General features: G+C 38.9%; 1 protein-coding gene across 1 annotated transcript; it reads right to left on the bottom strand.

Annotated features, from left to right (window-relative positions):
• Positions 1 to 10,349: 10,349 nt before the first annotated feature.
• On the bottom strand, positions 10,350 to 18,474 carry MAIP1 (matrix AAA peptidase interacting protein 1). Its single transcript, XM_034430232.3, has 5 exons — positions 18,124 to 18,474; positions 16,932 to 17,003; positions 15,324 to 15,450; positions 13,826 to 13,976; positions 10,350 to 11,021 (listed from the first exon to the last, which is right to left on the bottom strand). The coding sequence occupies exons 1-5, from the start codon at positions 18,472 to 18,474 to the stop codon at positions 10,943 to 10,945; spliced, it is 780 nt and encodes a 259-aa protein (XP_034286123.1). The 3' UTR covers positions 10,350 to 10,942.
• Positions 18,475 to 18,500: the final 26 nt, after the last annotated feature.

The raw sequence follows: 18,500 nt of genomic DNA, 5'->3' as shown, positions 1-18,500 counted from the left end.
TTCATCTACTTAGCTTTCATTAGCTGTGATTTTAGCCATATAAAAAGCTAGCTGTGTCACATGTCATCAGGTAAGAGTCTTTCCCTCTGGAGACAAGAAGGTCCTAGCATCCCATGAACTTTTCAGCAAAAGCTTTCAGGACATTACAGCTTCTTTCAGCTCAGCGGTGCCAGCAGCAAATGCAGAGGAATAGCTGGCAAATGAGAGACAAAATAGATGGAAGGGCGAAAAAATACAGTAACGCCCTAGGGGCAACAGAAATTCAAATGTTAATCCCGTTCACATTTTATCTTCTTCTGGAGTTGTGCTACAACCTAGGAATGACGGCTAGGTGGCAGCAAATACTCTTTTGAGTTGTACAGCTTTCTAGCCCCCTGCTCATTTCTTATCCTTTCAGGGGCCCCCATTCGAGCCCTCACCATTCCCATTCATATTCCTCAACTTTGCCCAACGCTATCCCTAGCTCAATTCCAATCAGGCCAGGGAAATAAAAACACACATAACTGCATGCTTTCAACAAAAAGCAAAGCAGGGAAGGTTGTGGGGAATGGCAGCTCAGAATACAATAACTGCAGCAAGTGGAAGGGAACCCAGCAGAATTTAAAAGTTGACTGAAAGGAGCACTGGCAAAAAACTCATGGCACAGGGAACCAGGAGCAGATATGAACCCACTTCCCTGGCCCATCTTTACCCAACATTCAGTAATACTCTTGAATGCATTCTTCCAGGCAAGGTGGATTTGCAATTACGCCTTGATGATTGGCACCATGACCTCAGTGATTCATGGGGCCAAAGTTCTACTGTACCACTCTTATTACACTTGCAGTATCATTTAGTATCACATTCCGGGCTTTCCATGGAGAAGATCACATCCAGAGTTAAATCGACCAATGCCAAAGAATACAGTTGTTCCACCTCTTGCTCAGTTTCTTAATCTTGGCCATTTTAAGATGTGTGGTCAGCAACTCCATACTGGAGGTGGCTGAGTAGCAGGGGTGGGTTCTACTTACCTTTACTACCGGTTTGCAGTGGGCTGCGCATGCGCCTTGCTTCGCTCTCATGTGCAGAAGCGTTTTGATGTCAGGGTCGGTGGGCGGAGCCTCCCGCCGGTTTTTCTATAGAACCGGTGCCAACCAGGGGCAATCCACCATTGCTGAGTAGCATATGCTGGCTGGGGAATTGAAGTCCACACATCTTAAAATGATTAAGGTTGGGAAACACTGCTCTTGCTCATTGAGATCATCTGGCATTTGTCCATAGCAGAAGATTCCTGTACTGTTCTTCTGCTTCCTCCCTCTCAAACCTGGATTCTCCAGTGGCAATCCATTGCCGAGCTCAAGGTGGCCATGGTTCAGTGGTGGGTTGCTCTGGGTTCTGTCCGGTTTTTTAGAATCGGTAGTAAAAGCAGGGGGAGGCTCCGCTCTCCTACGTGGATGTCATAATTGATGACCTGCGCATGCGCAGAAGCGCGTGCGCTCCCATTGTGAACTGGTAGTAAAGTTAAGGAGAATCCACCCGTCAATAGATAGGATAAGGATAAGTTGAGCCATTAAAGTAGGATCCCACTGCCAGCCATATATTCCTGAATAACATCTCTCATTCCAAAAAGATGGGATACCCTTTTGTTTATTACACAAGAATGATCTCTTTGAGCTGTTTCTTTACGACTTTCTTCTTGTCTATGCAATGTTGGCAGGTACAACAGATGCTTCTCTCATTATTTTTTTCTTCATCATTTTTTTTTATTTACCTCCTGCACTTGTTCACTGGTCAGGAGTTCTGACAGGATAGGCAGTATTTGTGCTTATTTGTCAATTTGATATGGCCGCCCATCTCACACAGAGAGACTCTGGATAGCATGTAGCAGAACTATCTGATTCTTTCCCAGTTTCTTTTATGTCATGGATAGTAAGGAGTCTTTGGTGGACACTGACTCTGAGGATTGGGTACCTACCCTGACCTGACATTGTGCATATTGGGACTGGAGGTCCTTTATAGCCAGTTGCTTTCTCCAAATAAGGCTAGTGTGTTTGTGTGCATTTGCATGTGTGTGTCTGTAGATCCTAGAGATAGGGGAGTTATATGCAAATGAATAATGCTGACTGATATTTTGATATTCCTACAACAAGAATTAGTCTAAAACTGAGTGGGTTTGAATTAGTATAATTTTTACCTCCTCCCTTCCAGGTTAGATCTCTGTGTCAATTAGCTCTCTTTTTTGTATACTCATGACACACTTGTATCTCTCCCCAATTAAGCATGCATGGGAAAATATCGGACATTTGCAACTAGGACGTACTATTGTTGGCAGAGCTTTGTGAGGCACAGACAAATTCTTGTATTTCTACAAGGAAAGAAACTAATTGTATAGATGCAAAGAGATGTGCAATTAGAACAGATAGACGCAGCTGTGAGATCTGATGTAACCCTGATATATTGACAGATCCTTTTAGAATATTGTTTCTGGATACCTGTCTACTGTATTCAGACAGATTCTTTGACAAGAGAATCTATGGTTAGCTATCAATCAGATTTTAGAAATAGCACCAGCTTCTGAGTATAACACAATCACCTATAATTTAATTCACACAATGTACTAAAGCTTAATGTGGCTTGTTTTTTTGCTCAGAGTGGCTGAGCAAAAGTATGGCTTATTTAACAAGTTAAAGTTAGATAAATCATGGATTAGGAAGATACTTAAATCTGGTCTATCTTCCAATTGCTTTTGCAGCAAATTAATAGGAAATGTGTAATATTAAGTGCTTTAACTGAAAAAAAAGCTATATACAAATAACCAAGATGGAAGCATTACTCTGCATTACTTCTCTCAAAAAACAGGTCCCCCCCTTCCTTTAAACAGATTGGGAAAGCATCCTATGAAGAAAATCAAATAATATTATATACATGAAAAAGAAATGGAAGATAGCAGTCTTATTTCTTTATGCCTCTTTACTCAATTAAAAAAACCCCACCTGAATATTCCTGCTGCAATGCTGAAACAGGAATGCTTGGAAACACTTACCAAAACCAATCATTTTAACTGCACCTGCCTATAGGCATGGAGATTCAGTGCCCAGATATCAGTGGAACTACATATACGACTGAAGATGTTCTTGAGAGCTGCAATCAGCTGTTGCAGTCAAGATGGGGCAAAGAATTGGTTTTCACTAGAAACGCAAACCTATCCTTTAGATGTGCATCAAGGTTTCATAACTGAATGCAAGGATGTTTTTATGTTCCTCTACAAAATTGCCCATGTATTTATTATATCTGTTGAAAAAGACAAAAATGCAGATGCTCAGCTGCAAACCACAAACCTCATGTCCATAACAAGGAAGCATCAAGGGAGGAACTGAAATTCTATCACAAAACAGAAGCAAGTAGCAAAAGGAAGTCAAGCCAACAAGATTTTAAAGAATGCTCCCCTTTTGCACCTCACTGAAAATTCACTGCAACATATAAATTTCCAGAATGGGGAGAAACAACTAATTTTGTCTTTATCATTTTACTTCCAGGAAAGATCGAACACTTTTGCATGAAGCTCCTGGAAAGATTTCTCTCTTAACCTATGGGTCAACTTAAAGAGAGTTTTAATTTTCTAATGTAATAAACACAGTTTCAGAGACTTCTCTTTCCTACATGGCATCCATGGTGCTGATGGCCGGATGCATCTGATACCATTTTAGAATTCCAAATGAATGGAAGGAATCTAATTCATCTTCTGTGATTGCACATCTGATGATCCACTACTTTTTCAATGGTTCATTGCTCAGTGCAAACTCTTACTATTGAAGTACCCCAAAGAGATCTTTGCCACACATATCATGCTATTAACCCTGCCTTTTCCCAAACCCTTAGAAAACTGCACATTCTTTCCACCTGCTTCCATCTTCCTTCTTTTATCCTGCTGGCTCCCTTTTCCATCTTTCTATGAATAACTGGAGGAATGGAGTTAAAGAACAGGAAAGCATTCCAAGAATGAGTTAACAAAATACAAATAATTCCTTGGCTGAAAATCACTTGTTTAGTGACCATTTGAAGTTACGGCATTGAAAAAAGGGCCATGACCATTTGTCACATGACCATTGCAGCATCCCCATGGTCATGATTCAGGCACTTGGCAACTGGAATGTATTTATGCCAGTTGCTCTGTCCCTGGGTCGTATGATTGCCATTTATAACCTTCCCAGCTGGCTTCTGATGAGCAAAGTCAATGGGGTGGTGGGGGATGGTGAGGTGGAAGCCAGATTCACTTAACAACTGCAGTGGTTCATTTAATAACGCTGCCATAGGTCATAAAATGGGACACAAGTCACTTAACTGCTGGGCTTAGCAATGAAACTTTTGGGTTCCATTGTCATAAGTTGAGGACTACCAGTAATCAATGGAACCTGAAGAAATATAGAGGTATGTTGGTTGTGGCTTTTGCTGCCGGGGCTCCAGGCTTTCCATTCTTTTTATTGCTTCCCCTTCCCACTGGCCTTAATCTTAATCTAGCCAAAATGTTCCCAGATTAGATTACAGACAGAAGTGGCAAGATAGCCTTTACCCTCAAGTTTACAATCTAGAAGTGACAATGGTGGAAATTGATGAGGGAAGCTCTTCTTCCAGTTGTCGTCTTCTAACAAATTAGTAGAGCAAATATTTCAGGTTAGCCTCATAAAGTGGCTGTTCTGTCAGAACAGACAATGATATTTATTAGCACACAAACTCATTTACACATTCATTTATTTGGCTGCATATGCCACTTCAATCCAGAGAATTTTGAGTACTGTATTTCACGTTTCTGTTTTTAGTAAGATTAAAAGAACTAGATGTCATTTCTAAAATACAATAGTGAAGAAAATTACAAATAAATTAAGGCTATAAAGGCCATAATAAAATATTATTATGAAACTAAATTTCTTCCTCCAACTCTCAACTAACATTCCTTGGTTATACTTTCATCTTCATTTCTTTAGCTTTAGATTGCAATCCTAAAATCACTTACCTGGGGAAAATTTCCATGGAACTCAGCGGGATTCACTTTTGAGCAGACAAGGACATGATAAGGACAAGTCTTTTCAGGCTTTTAACTGACTACAGTGGATTTTCCTTTTGTAGGGGAAAAATAAAATATTCTAATGGGGAACAAGTACACTATGAATCCAACAACTAAAAGCCCAAATCTGAATTGAAATGGGCAGTTCTGTCTTCACATTTTCCATTTATGCATGAGTTCTCTGCCTCATATATGTCAAACTCTAAAAAAACTACTGTGCTAGCTGAGTGTTTGCAGAATATTGCAGAACAAAAAGTCTCATGAAAGCTATTTGCCCTGGCAACAATTCATTTTTGCCAGCCTGAACCAATCCTGTGTGCCACTGTTGCAGTATCAGATTTTCTCAGATGTTAACAGTCTGAACAGTAGGGAGTAAATCTATGGAAATTCATCAGCTTGTGTTATTCCATTGAGACACAGCTTCAAAATCTATGCAAAAGTTGAAAACTCACACCTATGGATTTCTGAACTGTGCAATACTTTCTAATCTAGATCTTTTGCTAGTTTTGATTTTAATGCATTAAAAAGTTCAATTTGTAACTACATAATGATGAAGGATCTGACTTCAAGAACTGAGAGAAACACTAAGTACTGTATAACATTAAGTTGGGTGCAGTGAATGATCTTGCTCAGGGTTGAGCAACCAATTTTTAGCTTGGGGACATTTTTTCAAGGGAAGATTAACTAAGCAATTCACTAATCGTAAGAAAATCTATCAATTGTTAGAATCTCACTAACCCTTCCCACAAAATTTAAGTGAAATATATGATGGCAAACTAAAAAAATAGTTTTTGGAAAATATATATTAATTTGTAAAATTAGAGTAATAACAAAATTTTTACTTTAATTAATTCAAATGCTGTCTTATTATTGTATGATTGTATTAGACACGCTGCAGACAAAATATTTTAACAAACAATTGAGTAGTTAAACTTTTTTTCCATGCTCCAAGCATTATGCTGGATTCAACCAGAGAAATATTCCTGTCTATAAGAAGAAGTCATTATAGGTACTTACTGACATTACAGTGTATATATAGATATAACCCTTGACTAGAAGCAACAAAATGTTTTGGCTGTGATAAAATACTCCCACCTAATGTACACAGATGAGAAATGCAAGAAAAAGCTACTGAGTACTTCTCAGACATATGTGTTCATCTAATGTTATTTTTTCCCCATTCTGCCTGGGGAATAGCAATTTCTTCCCACGATCAACTCAGGTGTTCCTAGTATTTGTCAGCACAGAATGGAGTTCCCAAGATGATTTTAACTACTTTTACTTAAATGATCCTAGTCAATTTCTCCGAATAGTGTGTACAGGATTTCAGGAGAAATGAACTTTTTCTTCAAGTTGCAAGTAAATCCCATTACTATGGAGATTCATGCTAGCTCATTCTTTCAGGCTATTAATCAAAATTATACAACCACCAATCTGACAAGAAGTGTCTCTGGGAAGTTTACAACAAAGATCTAAAATAATAAAATATGTTAAAATAATCATTATTTTAAAAGTTTTAAAAGCATATGGCACACATGACGTTAGATTAGCAAGGGACCCACCTCAAGATCTCACTGGTCCTGAGCCCCCCAAGCTTGAATGACAAAGCTAGGTCTTGAGGGACTTCTGGAAAGTACGTAAGAATGGAGCTGATCTCACTTCGGGAGGGAGGGAGGGGAGGAGGAGAATATTCAATAAGTCAGGCACCATGACAGAAGGCCTCAAAACCCAAAGCTATTCAGTAATTTCCAGGGTTCAATTGAAATCTGTTGCTCCAATTCACACCCTTACAGCCTCCAGACATCAGGGGAAGATGTTCATAGCATTGCTTAAGTCATTAGGGAAAGATATATATAATTGATAAATATATATGATCAGCATGCTAAAGATACCTCATTCTATGGGAATGGATGAGCTTACCCAGCAGCTTCATATAGGTACTGAATACGAACGGAGAGCGCACCTAACCATGTGGCACTCAATATACAATAATAGGGGCTGTGGGTGGGATCTCCCTTCCCCAATCATCACCAACTGGAATTGACCTTGGAGAAACCAGTATGGTTTCTCCATGCTCAATCCTGCTCTTGATAGTGATCACCCAAAAGTGCAACCAATGTCATTTTCAATCCATACTCAGATTTGAATTCTGACTGAAAGGAATCCTGGTAATCCGCTTCAATAAGGTATTTGGAAGTTGTTGTGCAACCAACTTCTCAACCACTTTCATCAGAACATGGAAGTTATACTGGGTGAAAGTTGTCCAGTATTCTGGAGTCCAGCAATGGCTTCTTGAAGAGGGGATAAACCAAGCCCTCGTTTAGAATAGGACCCTCACACTCAAGGAAAAATTTTCCACAAGAATCCATTCATACGATGCCCCCCCCAAGCTTTTTCAACAAGCCAGGAGAGGCACTGATCTAAGGAGCAGGCGGTTGAGTTTACAATCCCAAGGATACTGTCCATTTCCTCAGACCCAAGAGGTTGAAACCATTTCCAGATAATCAGGCTAGTCTTCTCCCCAGGCCTCACCTCCAGACCTGCAACAAGGCTGGCATCCAACCCCAAGCAAATTCAAATGACTTTTGTCCAGATGCTGAAAAAAATTCCTTTGTATATCCTTGCAGGTGGTTCTCTGACCACCTGATACATAAGAAGGCACATGTCACCTGAAACAGGGCCAGCTAACCACAGATACAATAAGAGTGGTGGAGTAGATGCTGTAAGCTATGTTTGGTCAAGTTCACCTTTTGTGAGCACCAGCAATACTATAGATGTCTCTTCTTCAAATTCGTCAACTCTGTGAGTGGGAGAGATTACATGGATGTGATCCGGTCTAAAGCTCAGCTTCACCCCATTCTAGGCAGTGACCAAGGCTTCAGATGGACTGTGCAACAAGCCAACAGGAACAGCCCCCGATTCCCTCTGAAACTCATCCAGGTTCATCAGTCACTAGGGATGGATGAATCAAATGGGTCAAGCCTCCCTGCAATGGATAGTGGTGCTAGAGAAGCCCATGGTCATTAGGGGTTGATTTGATCATGACAAGGGAGACTCCAAGAACTCCCCCTATTTCAGAACACGTAACCACTGCTCAGATCCAGTATGAGAAGACCCTTATCCAATTCAGCTAATATTTTTCTTCCTGATATTTTCCGATCTACAACTTTAGACACTGGATCCTAACAACAAATAATTGTATACAATGTAAAGAATCAAAAGTATCACTGCATATGCTGAACTGTTTGAATTACCAATTAAATTAATTCAAATGGATTAATTAATAGTCAACAACCAACTGGTCAAGAAAAAAAACCCGAAGGCTGAGACTGACCACCACTTGTTAAAATTCATTTTAAAATTGACATTCTCTTGTATTTCTTTCATATGCCGAAACAACATAGCTACTGGAAAATGCATATTCAATCCAAGTTATCAATTTCAAGCCAGAATCAACCAGTCAATAAATCCCCAAATGCATAATTGTGGGCATGAGAGAATATAGTTGCTACTTGTCTCACATTCTTCATATGCATGAAGAATGCATCTTTCCACCCCTTCAACAGCTTTTCTGAGTTTGTACATATACCTGTACACAGAGATAAAATACTTTTTCTCAAGATTATACTCCAGGCATCTGATAAAGTGGGCTGTGATCCAGAAAAGGTTAGCAGTCATAGAAGTGTTAGCTTTTCAAGTGCCGCAAGTGTTATTTCTGTTGCATGAGATAAGTTATTCCATCAGAAACTGCATTATAAGTTTTCAAAAGTAATAGATGCATTAACATAATGCAGCAAACATAGGTGAACAAAGTCAGGGTCTTAAAGACAATTTCTGAGTCACTGCCACAAAATATAGGTGAAGTTCAATAATTGTTATACTAGAGTACTTCTCCAAGCTGTTCACCATTTGCTATTTTGACTCATAGCAGCTCTTCAGAGTTTCAGAGATCTTTCCCCTTATCCCTCCCCCCACTTTAGTTGAGAAGCCAGAGAATAAACTTGAGTTGTCTGCATGCAAATCAGGTATTCTATCCCTGAGTAAATTTAATAGCACCATTAAGGCTGTAAATGCAGACACCCTATAGCAGGGGTGTCAAACTCAAGAGCCATGGGGTGCTTAGATCTGGCCTGTGGGGCCGGCCAAACTAAAAAAACAAAAGAAGAAATCTTTTCCCTTTTGCATTTGAGCATGCAAGAAGGGACAGGAAAGGAGAAAGGGAAAGAGGAAAGACAAAGATAAAGAAGGAAAGGTGGGAAGAGAGCAAGGAAGGAAAGAGGGGAAGGAAGAAGAAAGGAGAATAAAGAGGGAAGGAAAAAGCAGAAAAGGAAGGAAGGAAGATTATAATGAGTGAGGGAGGGTCTCAGGGAAATCCTGCCTTAGCACTTGCCCAGCACAGGTGCCCCCAAAACAAGTCCCATGTCACACACCCCCAGCCATGGCCTCCCCACCCCTCCAAGGTCAAACACAATCCTGATGCGGCCCTCAATGAAATCGAGTATGACACGATTGAGTCGATCATGATTGATCGAGTATGGGCTATATTACTATATTTAGTAATATAGCCCAGATACCCTGCATCAGTATGCCTTCCAAAATAAATGGATTCAGACTGGCAGGCCTCTTATACTGTCACAACAGGAAAGTAAATGGTGGCATCCGCTTCAGATGATCATCTAGTGTGATCTGAATGATCAAGGGGATCAATAGTCTGACTCATAGAAAGGAGCTCCTAACATCCAGACACTGTGCCTGCTGTCTACTCATAACAAGTACAGTGATCCCTGTGGAAGTGGCTAACTGGATGGTCAGTTGGTTGTTCTGCTATTCTTTCATTAATGGAGACATTCCTAGATATATTTTCTCCAGTGTCCTGTTTTTCCAGTAAAATGCACAAACAGGAGAGTTTGAAGATTAAATTAAAATATCACAAAATCTTTTGCAATCTCAGAGAATCAATTCAAATCATCTTACGCTGTCAAGTTTCAATAAATCATTTTAAATGCATAAAAGGAGCAATACTCGAATTGGTGAATGTTTCTGAGAACATTCACCTTGGGATTTTAGCCACTTAGTAGATGTCAGTTTAGTCCTATATATTTTATATATATGAAGACCTACATTGAAGCTCTGGCAGTCACAAAGAAAATACAGAAAGCTGCCTCACATTGAAATTAAGTTCACCATACCATACCATACCATACCATACATCATACCATACCATACGACACACTACACCACACCACACACCATACTACACACCACATACCACACACACTACCGTATTTTGTTTCTCAGCTAAAAGTTGCACATGGCTATTATAGTTTTTACTTTCATTACCAAATATACAGAAAAAAGTACCAAAGTAAAAAAACAGTACAAAACTTAATTCTGTATAAATATGAAGTCTATTGAAACATCTTTACTTTCATTGTTGAATGATCCAGATAATATGTCCACTGAAAAGTAAATTATGCATTCTAGTGTACTTGATCCTAAAATCAAGACCTTGGCTGTTAAGTACTGTGTATCAATGGAGTCAGGTAAAGTCTGATATTTGGAAGATCACTTCTTTCTCTTTTTTTATTTTTTTGAGACCACCCATTTCACTTTCTGACGATGGTTGAAGAATAAAGATGCAATGTTCAATTATGAACTATGAATTATCTTCTTCCAGACCACATCAAGATGTTTATCATACCAACCTAACATGTTCCCCATTACACATTGGTCCAAACTGTGCTTTCAACTCTGATGGGAAAGACATTATTTATATTGTTCAGAGCATGATGGTATTCAGGCAGACACCACAAAATTAGTCCACTATGTATTGTGGCATACAAATCTTGAGATGTTTCTTGATATGCCAAAATATTACTAGTAAGTCTTTGTTCTAGGAACTTATTCCAATAGGTTTGGGTGTTCAATCCATGTAATCATCCAGTCTGGCTTCACACCCTGTGTGAATTCTCTTCGAAACCTTTAGGAAAAACAAAGTAAAATAATGAAGAGACAATTGCATAAGTCAAGCAACAAACCCTTTGTGAATGGCCTTAATATTACAAACACAAATGTAATATTAAAGTGGTGAACAAACATAATACTAAAAATAGATTTAAGACTTGGCTGCCAAATCTCTCAGATAAGAACTGAGGTAAATCAGATAAGTAATCTGATTTAAATTGACAAAGCAAGAAACATAGCAGAAGATTTCAAAAACATCTTAACAGTTGCATTCATGAACACTTTCATTAATAAATAAACATTAATGAAATCTGGAGGTTTATTCAAGTCATATCATTAGGTTGGAGGCAGAAGGCATGTTGAGCATACAAAGAAACTGGATGCCCATATGCTCTTCCAGTAATTAATGTTGGAATCTTTTATGATGTTGACATACAAAAAGGCTGTGCGAATGGAGCAACTGATTATCTAAAGTACTTGTTTTCACTGTCAACATTCATAACTGATACTTTTTATTTATTGCATCCCTTAAAATAATAATTAAAAAAAAGCAGAGATCACTAGATTAAATGCAAACATCCAGTTGGCGCCAGAGAAAAGCTATAGCTGTGATGGTGAACCTATGGCACACGTGCCACAGGTGGCATGCGTAGCCATATCAGTGGGCACGCCAGCTCAGCTCTGGTGCGCATGCGTGTGCCGGCCAGCTGATTTTCGGGCCTTCTGGGCCCACCAGAAGTAAGGAAACAGGCTGTTTCTTGCCTCCGGAGGGCCTGTGGTGGTGTAGGGAAGGCCCATTTTTCTTTCTCACCTGGTTCCAGATCCTCTCTGTGCATTTGGGGAGGGTGAAAACAGGCTTTCCCACTCCTACAGAGGCTCTGGAGGCTGGAGACAGCAAAAAACGTCACTTCCTGCCCACCAGGAGTTGGGAAATGGGCCGTTTCAGGCCTCCGGAGGGCCTCCGAGGAAGTGGGAAAGCCTGTTTTCGCCCTCCCCAGATGCACAGAGAGGATCTGGAGCCAGGTGAGAAAGAAAAACGGGCCTACTGGGCCATTGCGTGCCAGGAGCGGAGTGGTTGCGTGCGCATGCACAGGGTGGGGCACATAGAATTATGGGTGTGGGCATGCACACGAACCTCCCCTGCCCCCCCTCCTGGCACACGATGGCAAAAAGGTTAGCCATCACTGAGCTATAGGAATGAACCAAAATGTTCCTGTCATTCTGACATTTCTTTAGAATACATTTACTGTACATTGTTCTTCAAGAACTATTCTCTGCTGGAGTGTCTATTACTTATTAGAACCACCTGAGGGTTTATCTCATTGGCTTTGGTTATTATTCTATGCAAAGTCCCTCATATTTTCAAAAATGTCTCCAAAACCATAAGAAAACATAATAACCTGAAACCTTGATCTTAAAAGAAGGCAGATAAATCAATAAATCATTAATACAAAGAAAAATACCAATTGTGATCACTACAAAAAATTGCAAGAGAATATTTTTAAATGATACAAGATTCTGAAGTTTTCGTGTTTTAACTATACTCAATAGAAAATTGTTCGGGAAAAATGGAGAGATGAGAGACTCCTATTCATTTTCATTTTTCAGTTCTTAGAACTGGAAATATACACAATCTTCTGCTTAAGAACCATTCTCTCTAAACATCTGCTTCTCATTTACAGCTAAGGAGAAAGGTATTCTTAACTGCCTTGTTAAAAGCCATCCTCATATTTGGATTTATGTGTGTGAATGCTGCTCTGGCTTCCATCACTCTTGAATAGCCATCCCAACCACATGTTCTGCAGATGTGTTGGACATTAATTCTCATAAATTATACAAGAAAGAGAATGTAAGAGAATCCCACACAGTATAATAAAGCCAGTATAGAGCTACAGTCCTCCAATATACACATTCATTTTTTCTCTAATACATGAATGACAAAATGTGGAGAAAATGGTTTGCAGTTGGAAATCTTATGTGGAAAAACCAGATACAAAGTGATTCATTTTTTCTTGAAAAGCATCTCAAGGACAAATGTCTATATTTGATCCACCAAAATGGTTTTTAGCCACTCATTCACTCCCCAAATTTGCTCCAAAGAGTCTTTGCTCCAGACTTTTGCAAATAGCTTTAAGGAGGAAACAGAAATCCTGGCTGCACAACCTCTCTTCTGGTGGTGGATGAAAACAGTCACACAAAACTGATTCTTGCAAGACTAACTTCTATTACTTTTATAATAAAAGGGAAAAATATTTTTGGACATTATTTTAAAAGCAGTAAAAGTACTAGAAATGTGGCAATGTATTTATTAATTAAAATATTGTTATGCTGCTGGCCAATCAAATATTCTGGGTGAACTACAAACAATATAAAAGTGGTCTTCCATAATCATTCCAATCAAAATTCTTCATTATACATTATCTTGTTACAGTATTAACTCTTCATTGTTCATTTTATAAACCAATCCCATCTCTTTAGATACCTCTTTTAGGCTAAAATAAACTTATTAGACAGAAAAAATTGTCCTGTCCATTTTCTCCTTTATAAACTGATTATAAACCTTTGCTTTTTGAAAGATCAACTTAAGCTATTATTGACTTCCTAGGACATTTTGTTCATACTGTACTGCCTGTGATCTTTATTCTCTGCAACACTGGCCTTCCAATAAATTCATTTTTTCTCTTGATTAGTCAGGCATATTGCTCAAGATGCAGCATCACTTATATTCTACGGAGCTAACCTTGTTTAAAGTACACTGAAGTTTCGCCATACCCAAAGAACAAAACCACAATCAGGTAGAAAAATCAATGACTGACTTACTCATAGTTTGCTAATAAAAGATGTCTTCTTTTAGGTGTGTTTTCACCGCTAAGCGCAATCTGGAACACTTTGGCTCCATCTGGAGTCTTATCAGGGATGTCAGCACTGCTCAGATACCAGAACGACATCAGGATACTAACAAACTTCCTGCCTGTTTACAGCGCAAGATAGATTTGGAAACAGAGAAAGACATCTTATAATACATGAAGAAAACATCTCTCTTTTTTTCTCTCTCTCTCACACACACACACAGAGTGAAAAACTGAGCACAGCAATGCCCCCAAAGCCTCTTTCAGAGACAAAGCATGGATTGCCATATATTTGGTTCATGTATTAGGCTAATCCAAAATTTACTTGTCCAGAGTTTCCTAAATATGTAACAATTAACATACATAACAAACAGGCTGCAGACCAATAATATTATGGATTAACACAATGCACAAAACCAGCCAGAATTCTGGTGTAATTTTTTTTGGGGGGGGGGTATATGACTCTTCAACCATGACCCACTCATAGTTGCAGCCAACTTTCAGCTACCAGAGAACCTATTAACTGCTTCCACCTCTAACACAGGAGAGATGGTTCTCCTGTATTTTCCTTTCTCTTCCCAGCAAAAATCTAGGAAGTGGTATAGACACAAATCAATTGCTTTCTCCTACTAAGACTAACACAACATAATTCTATGTATGTTTGTAGATATCAAATGAGAAAATTCATGGCATGGGTATGAATTAGAGTTATTATTGTTTCTAATGTTTGCCATTCAAGTGATTAATTCAACTTAAAAATAAAATTATGAAAGTTGTTTTCCTGCTGGCCAACCTACAGGAGAAAATTAGCTCTGTGTACTTTTTTTTTTTTTTAAATACTGAGTCTGATTCATTGTACTACATCTCATACTGATTTTTTGGGAGTATAGTTGATGATCGAAGGTATAAAAGGCCTTTCTCACCAATCTCTGAGCATGTATTTAACTAGCAAACTGGATCTTCTTAAAGTGCCAAGCAAACTCATTGAGCTTCTCAATTGCATGTTGATATAAAGTTCATTCTATATATCAGGTTCCATTGTTTTAGAACAATATCTCAGGATCCCTTTACATTTTTAAAAATGATTGAGGACCCCAGGGAGTTTTGGTTTGTATGGGTTATGTCCATTATTAGTTACTAGTAGTAACTAAATAGTAGTAGAAATTAAAACTGAGAAATTAAAAAAGTTATTTGACTTCATGGGCCCTCTGAAAGGGTTTCAGGAATCTCCAGGGATTCCTAGATCACATTTTGAGAGCCATTAAAAAAATAATAACTATCCTTGATTTTACTTGGGTCCAAAAGATTGCTGGCAGAATGAAATAGACACAAAACCAGACACATGTCAAAGTAGCAAACAGGTGCTCAACATGAATACTGTAATTAAATGGATAGAAAAACAATTTTAAGCCCTATTTAAAAAGACTGAGGGATGCTTTTAAGGTGTGTGAAATAGAATGAAGGCATACCACTGTCATCATAGTAAATGCCCACATCTCCTGTTGCTGTGAACATAATTTCATCCATCTCCGCAGCCAAGGCTTTTCTGTGGTTTTCAGACAATGAAGAGAGCTTCTCTCTTAACACCTGAATCATCTGGATTGGAAATGGAATTGTTAATGTTAGTGTGTACTAATTCCCTTACACCAACTCACTTAATATATAAGATAGTTATTGAAAACTATGCTGCCATTTCTCTTTGCTGAATTCTATGCTGAATTTCTCTCTTCAAAAGTGAAGTACTTTTTTAAACATAAATTATTTAAACATGCTTTAAATAATTATTAGATGAATCTGGTTATGGTTGATCTCCTTTGTGTAGATTCTGAAGCTCCAATTTAATGTAGAAACTAGTAATTTGGGAAGGGAGCATACAAGGGAGAAAACCTCTTTCAATGAATGGCTGTTGTAGACATTATTTACTGATGAGGGGAATAGTCTTCTATACAAGTAATATTCCACTTACAACTATTTGTTTAGTGACCTTCTAAGTTACAATGGCACTGAAAAAAAATGAGTTATGACTGGTTTTCACACTTACACTGCAGCATCCCCATGAACATGTGATCAAAATTTGGACTCTTGGTAAGCAGCATGTATTTATGGCAGTTGCACTGCCCCCGGGATCATGCAATCACCTTTTAGCAAAGTCAATGGGGAAGCCACATTCACTTAACAACCATGCTACTAATTTAACAACTGCAGTGATTCATTTAACAACTGTGGCAAAAAAAGTGTGTAAAGTGGGACACAACTCACTTAAAAGCTGTCTTGCTTAGCAACAGAAACTCTAGGCACAACTGTAGTTGTAAATCAAGGATTACCTGTGTGCCCTTAAAGGCACCCTTATAAAACATTTAATAGTTCTATTAGACTTAGTCTTCCTTCTAAAAGCCGTTCAAAGCTGATGCGGTGGAAAACTGACTCCAGGTAAGCGTTCCACTACTGAAAGTCATGTCGACACCCTTTTGGAAGGTCTTGGATATTCATACCATCCCTTCTTTACTAAAAGTTATATTAAAACTATAGGCAGTTCTGTTTTGGGAAATGAAGTGGCATGAAAGTTGTAAAAGTAAATTAATTCAATCCTACTTCTAGAAATGACAGTGCAGCTGAAGTAGATAAACTATGAGAAAACCTAAATTAGAATAAAGAGAACAAGCAGTTATGGTGGTTAAATTACACTGAAGAGAAGACATAACTTGATTGTTGCCCTTTTAAGAAAATCAAACATAAATTGTCAGAGTTTCTAGGAATAAAAAGCTATCAGTTTAGATGCTATTTGCTTGTTCTTCTTTAGGAATAGAATATAAATTCAAATTGTTTCTTCCACTTTTAATTAACTTAAGGCAGTGGTCTCCCCTCTCACATGATCCAAAGACACAGAACTTTAATGCTTACAATTTTTAGCCAACATGGCCAAATTTATACTGCAAATATAGGAGCTGACACCTAACAAATCCACTATGTTGTGAAAAGCTTGCTGATGCTGTCCTCTGTAAAAAAAGAAATGTTCAGTTCAAGGAACAGTGAGGAGAATCTTGTTTTTCACATATGAGAAATATTAAATATTTTACCTCTTTTGATACAAGTTCTTCCAATACATCGTATTTACACTGAGAAATTAGCCTTGAAACAACAGTAAAGGCCTAGAAAACAGAGAAAAATGCTACTTTAATTAAGATTCCTACAATTAAGCAGAAGTTTGCAGCTCAACTATATTAACGGGCTTATAGTCAGGGTGGATTTGATTTAAATCAAGTCGATTTAAATTTAATAATGTAATATAAAAAGGCTTGATTTAAATCAACTCAATTTAAATAATTTTTAAAGAGCAACTGTCATCTCTGTCCTGCAGGGGCTCCTCCTCTGACCCACTGTTGAATCACCGACAGTCCCATTCACTTTAATGGGATGGCTGATGATGCGGCAGTGAGATAACAAGGTGAAGGATGTGGCAGACAGCAGGTAAGTGGATTCCCACTAACAGGCACTGCCATGATGGATCTGAAATGACAGGTGATCTTTAAATGTAAGGACTCATTCTTGCTGGTAGTTAGAATCTTTAATATTATTATTTGCAAACAAAATGAAGGTTTCCTATTATTTAGCTTGCAGAGCTTGGATTCACTGAATGAGTTTACCAAAAATGTAAATATTGCAGAATATTCAGCCTCATGCTACACAACTAAGCTCCATTTCATGCTGAATAAATTAAATTATTAATGTATCTTAAATAGAAAACTATCTTTAGATTTTTTTACTCCAAAGGCATTTTATTAAAATAAATTTGATAAAAATCAAAATAATCCAACTGAATTAAAAAAAATTCTGATTTAAATTTAAAAAATCCGATTTTTTTTAAAAAACCCGATTTTTATCCACCCTTATAGTGAAAACATTCCTTCTAGTCTTTCAACTGATGACATTCTCAATTTGAAATGCAGAATCCGATAAAGATGCAGGTTCTATAGACTAAGCATGCAATGCAGCGCTGTCTTAGTGCACATTTAAAAAGGTAAACAGTTTGGGTTCATTTAATGCAAAATACAGAAGGGCAGGACCTTGTGATTTTATTGAGCTTAAAAACTGATGCAGTAGAAAAAGACGACGACCCACAGGCAGAGCAGGAGGACAAGAGCCACCTCATTTAAGCAGCCATAAACGAACCCCAAAGCTTCCTCGGAGGGGTGTTAAAAAGAAAGGGTGTCCTTCTTTTTAAAATATAACACCCCGAAATGCGGCGGGGCGGCTCAACCAACGACTCACGTGCTTCGCCCCTTGCATGAACTCCTGGACGCTGAAGTCGCGGTCGAAGTAGGTGCGGATGAGGAAGAAGTAGAGGCGAGTGCGGAGCCATCTCAAGGGGTTGGGGAACCCCAAGAAAAACGTCCGCTCTTCCGACCTGGGGCCGCCGTGGCCGCTGCTATAAAAGCGCGCGGGGGGCAGCGGCAGAAACGGGCATCGGCCAGAGAGAGGCAGGAGGCGCCCGACCCCTCCGCGCTGGGCGGCTGAGCCTCTCGGGGAGGCGGGGAGCCCCCGCAGCTGCCAGCACCAGCAGCGCCTGCAGAGGACTCCGCGGGTCAGCCCCATAACTCCCCGCCTCGGCCCTCCCGTCATTCCGCGGCGACGGAAGAGAAGCCGGG

This window comes from Pantherophis guttatus, chromosome 1 (genome assembly GCF_059756535.1).
Source record: "Pantherophis guttatus breed Tessera chromosome 1, ASM5975653v1, whole genome shotgun sequence".
NCBI classification, from domain to species: domain Eukaryota; kingdom Metazoa; phylum Chordata; class Lepidosauria; order Squamata; family Colubridae; genus Pantherophis; species Pantherophis guttatus.
Note: the sequence above shows the minus strand (reverse complement) of the source record. Positions and strands in the feature narration are given on the sequence as shown.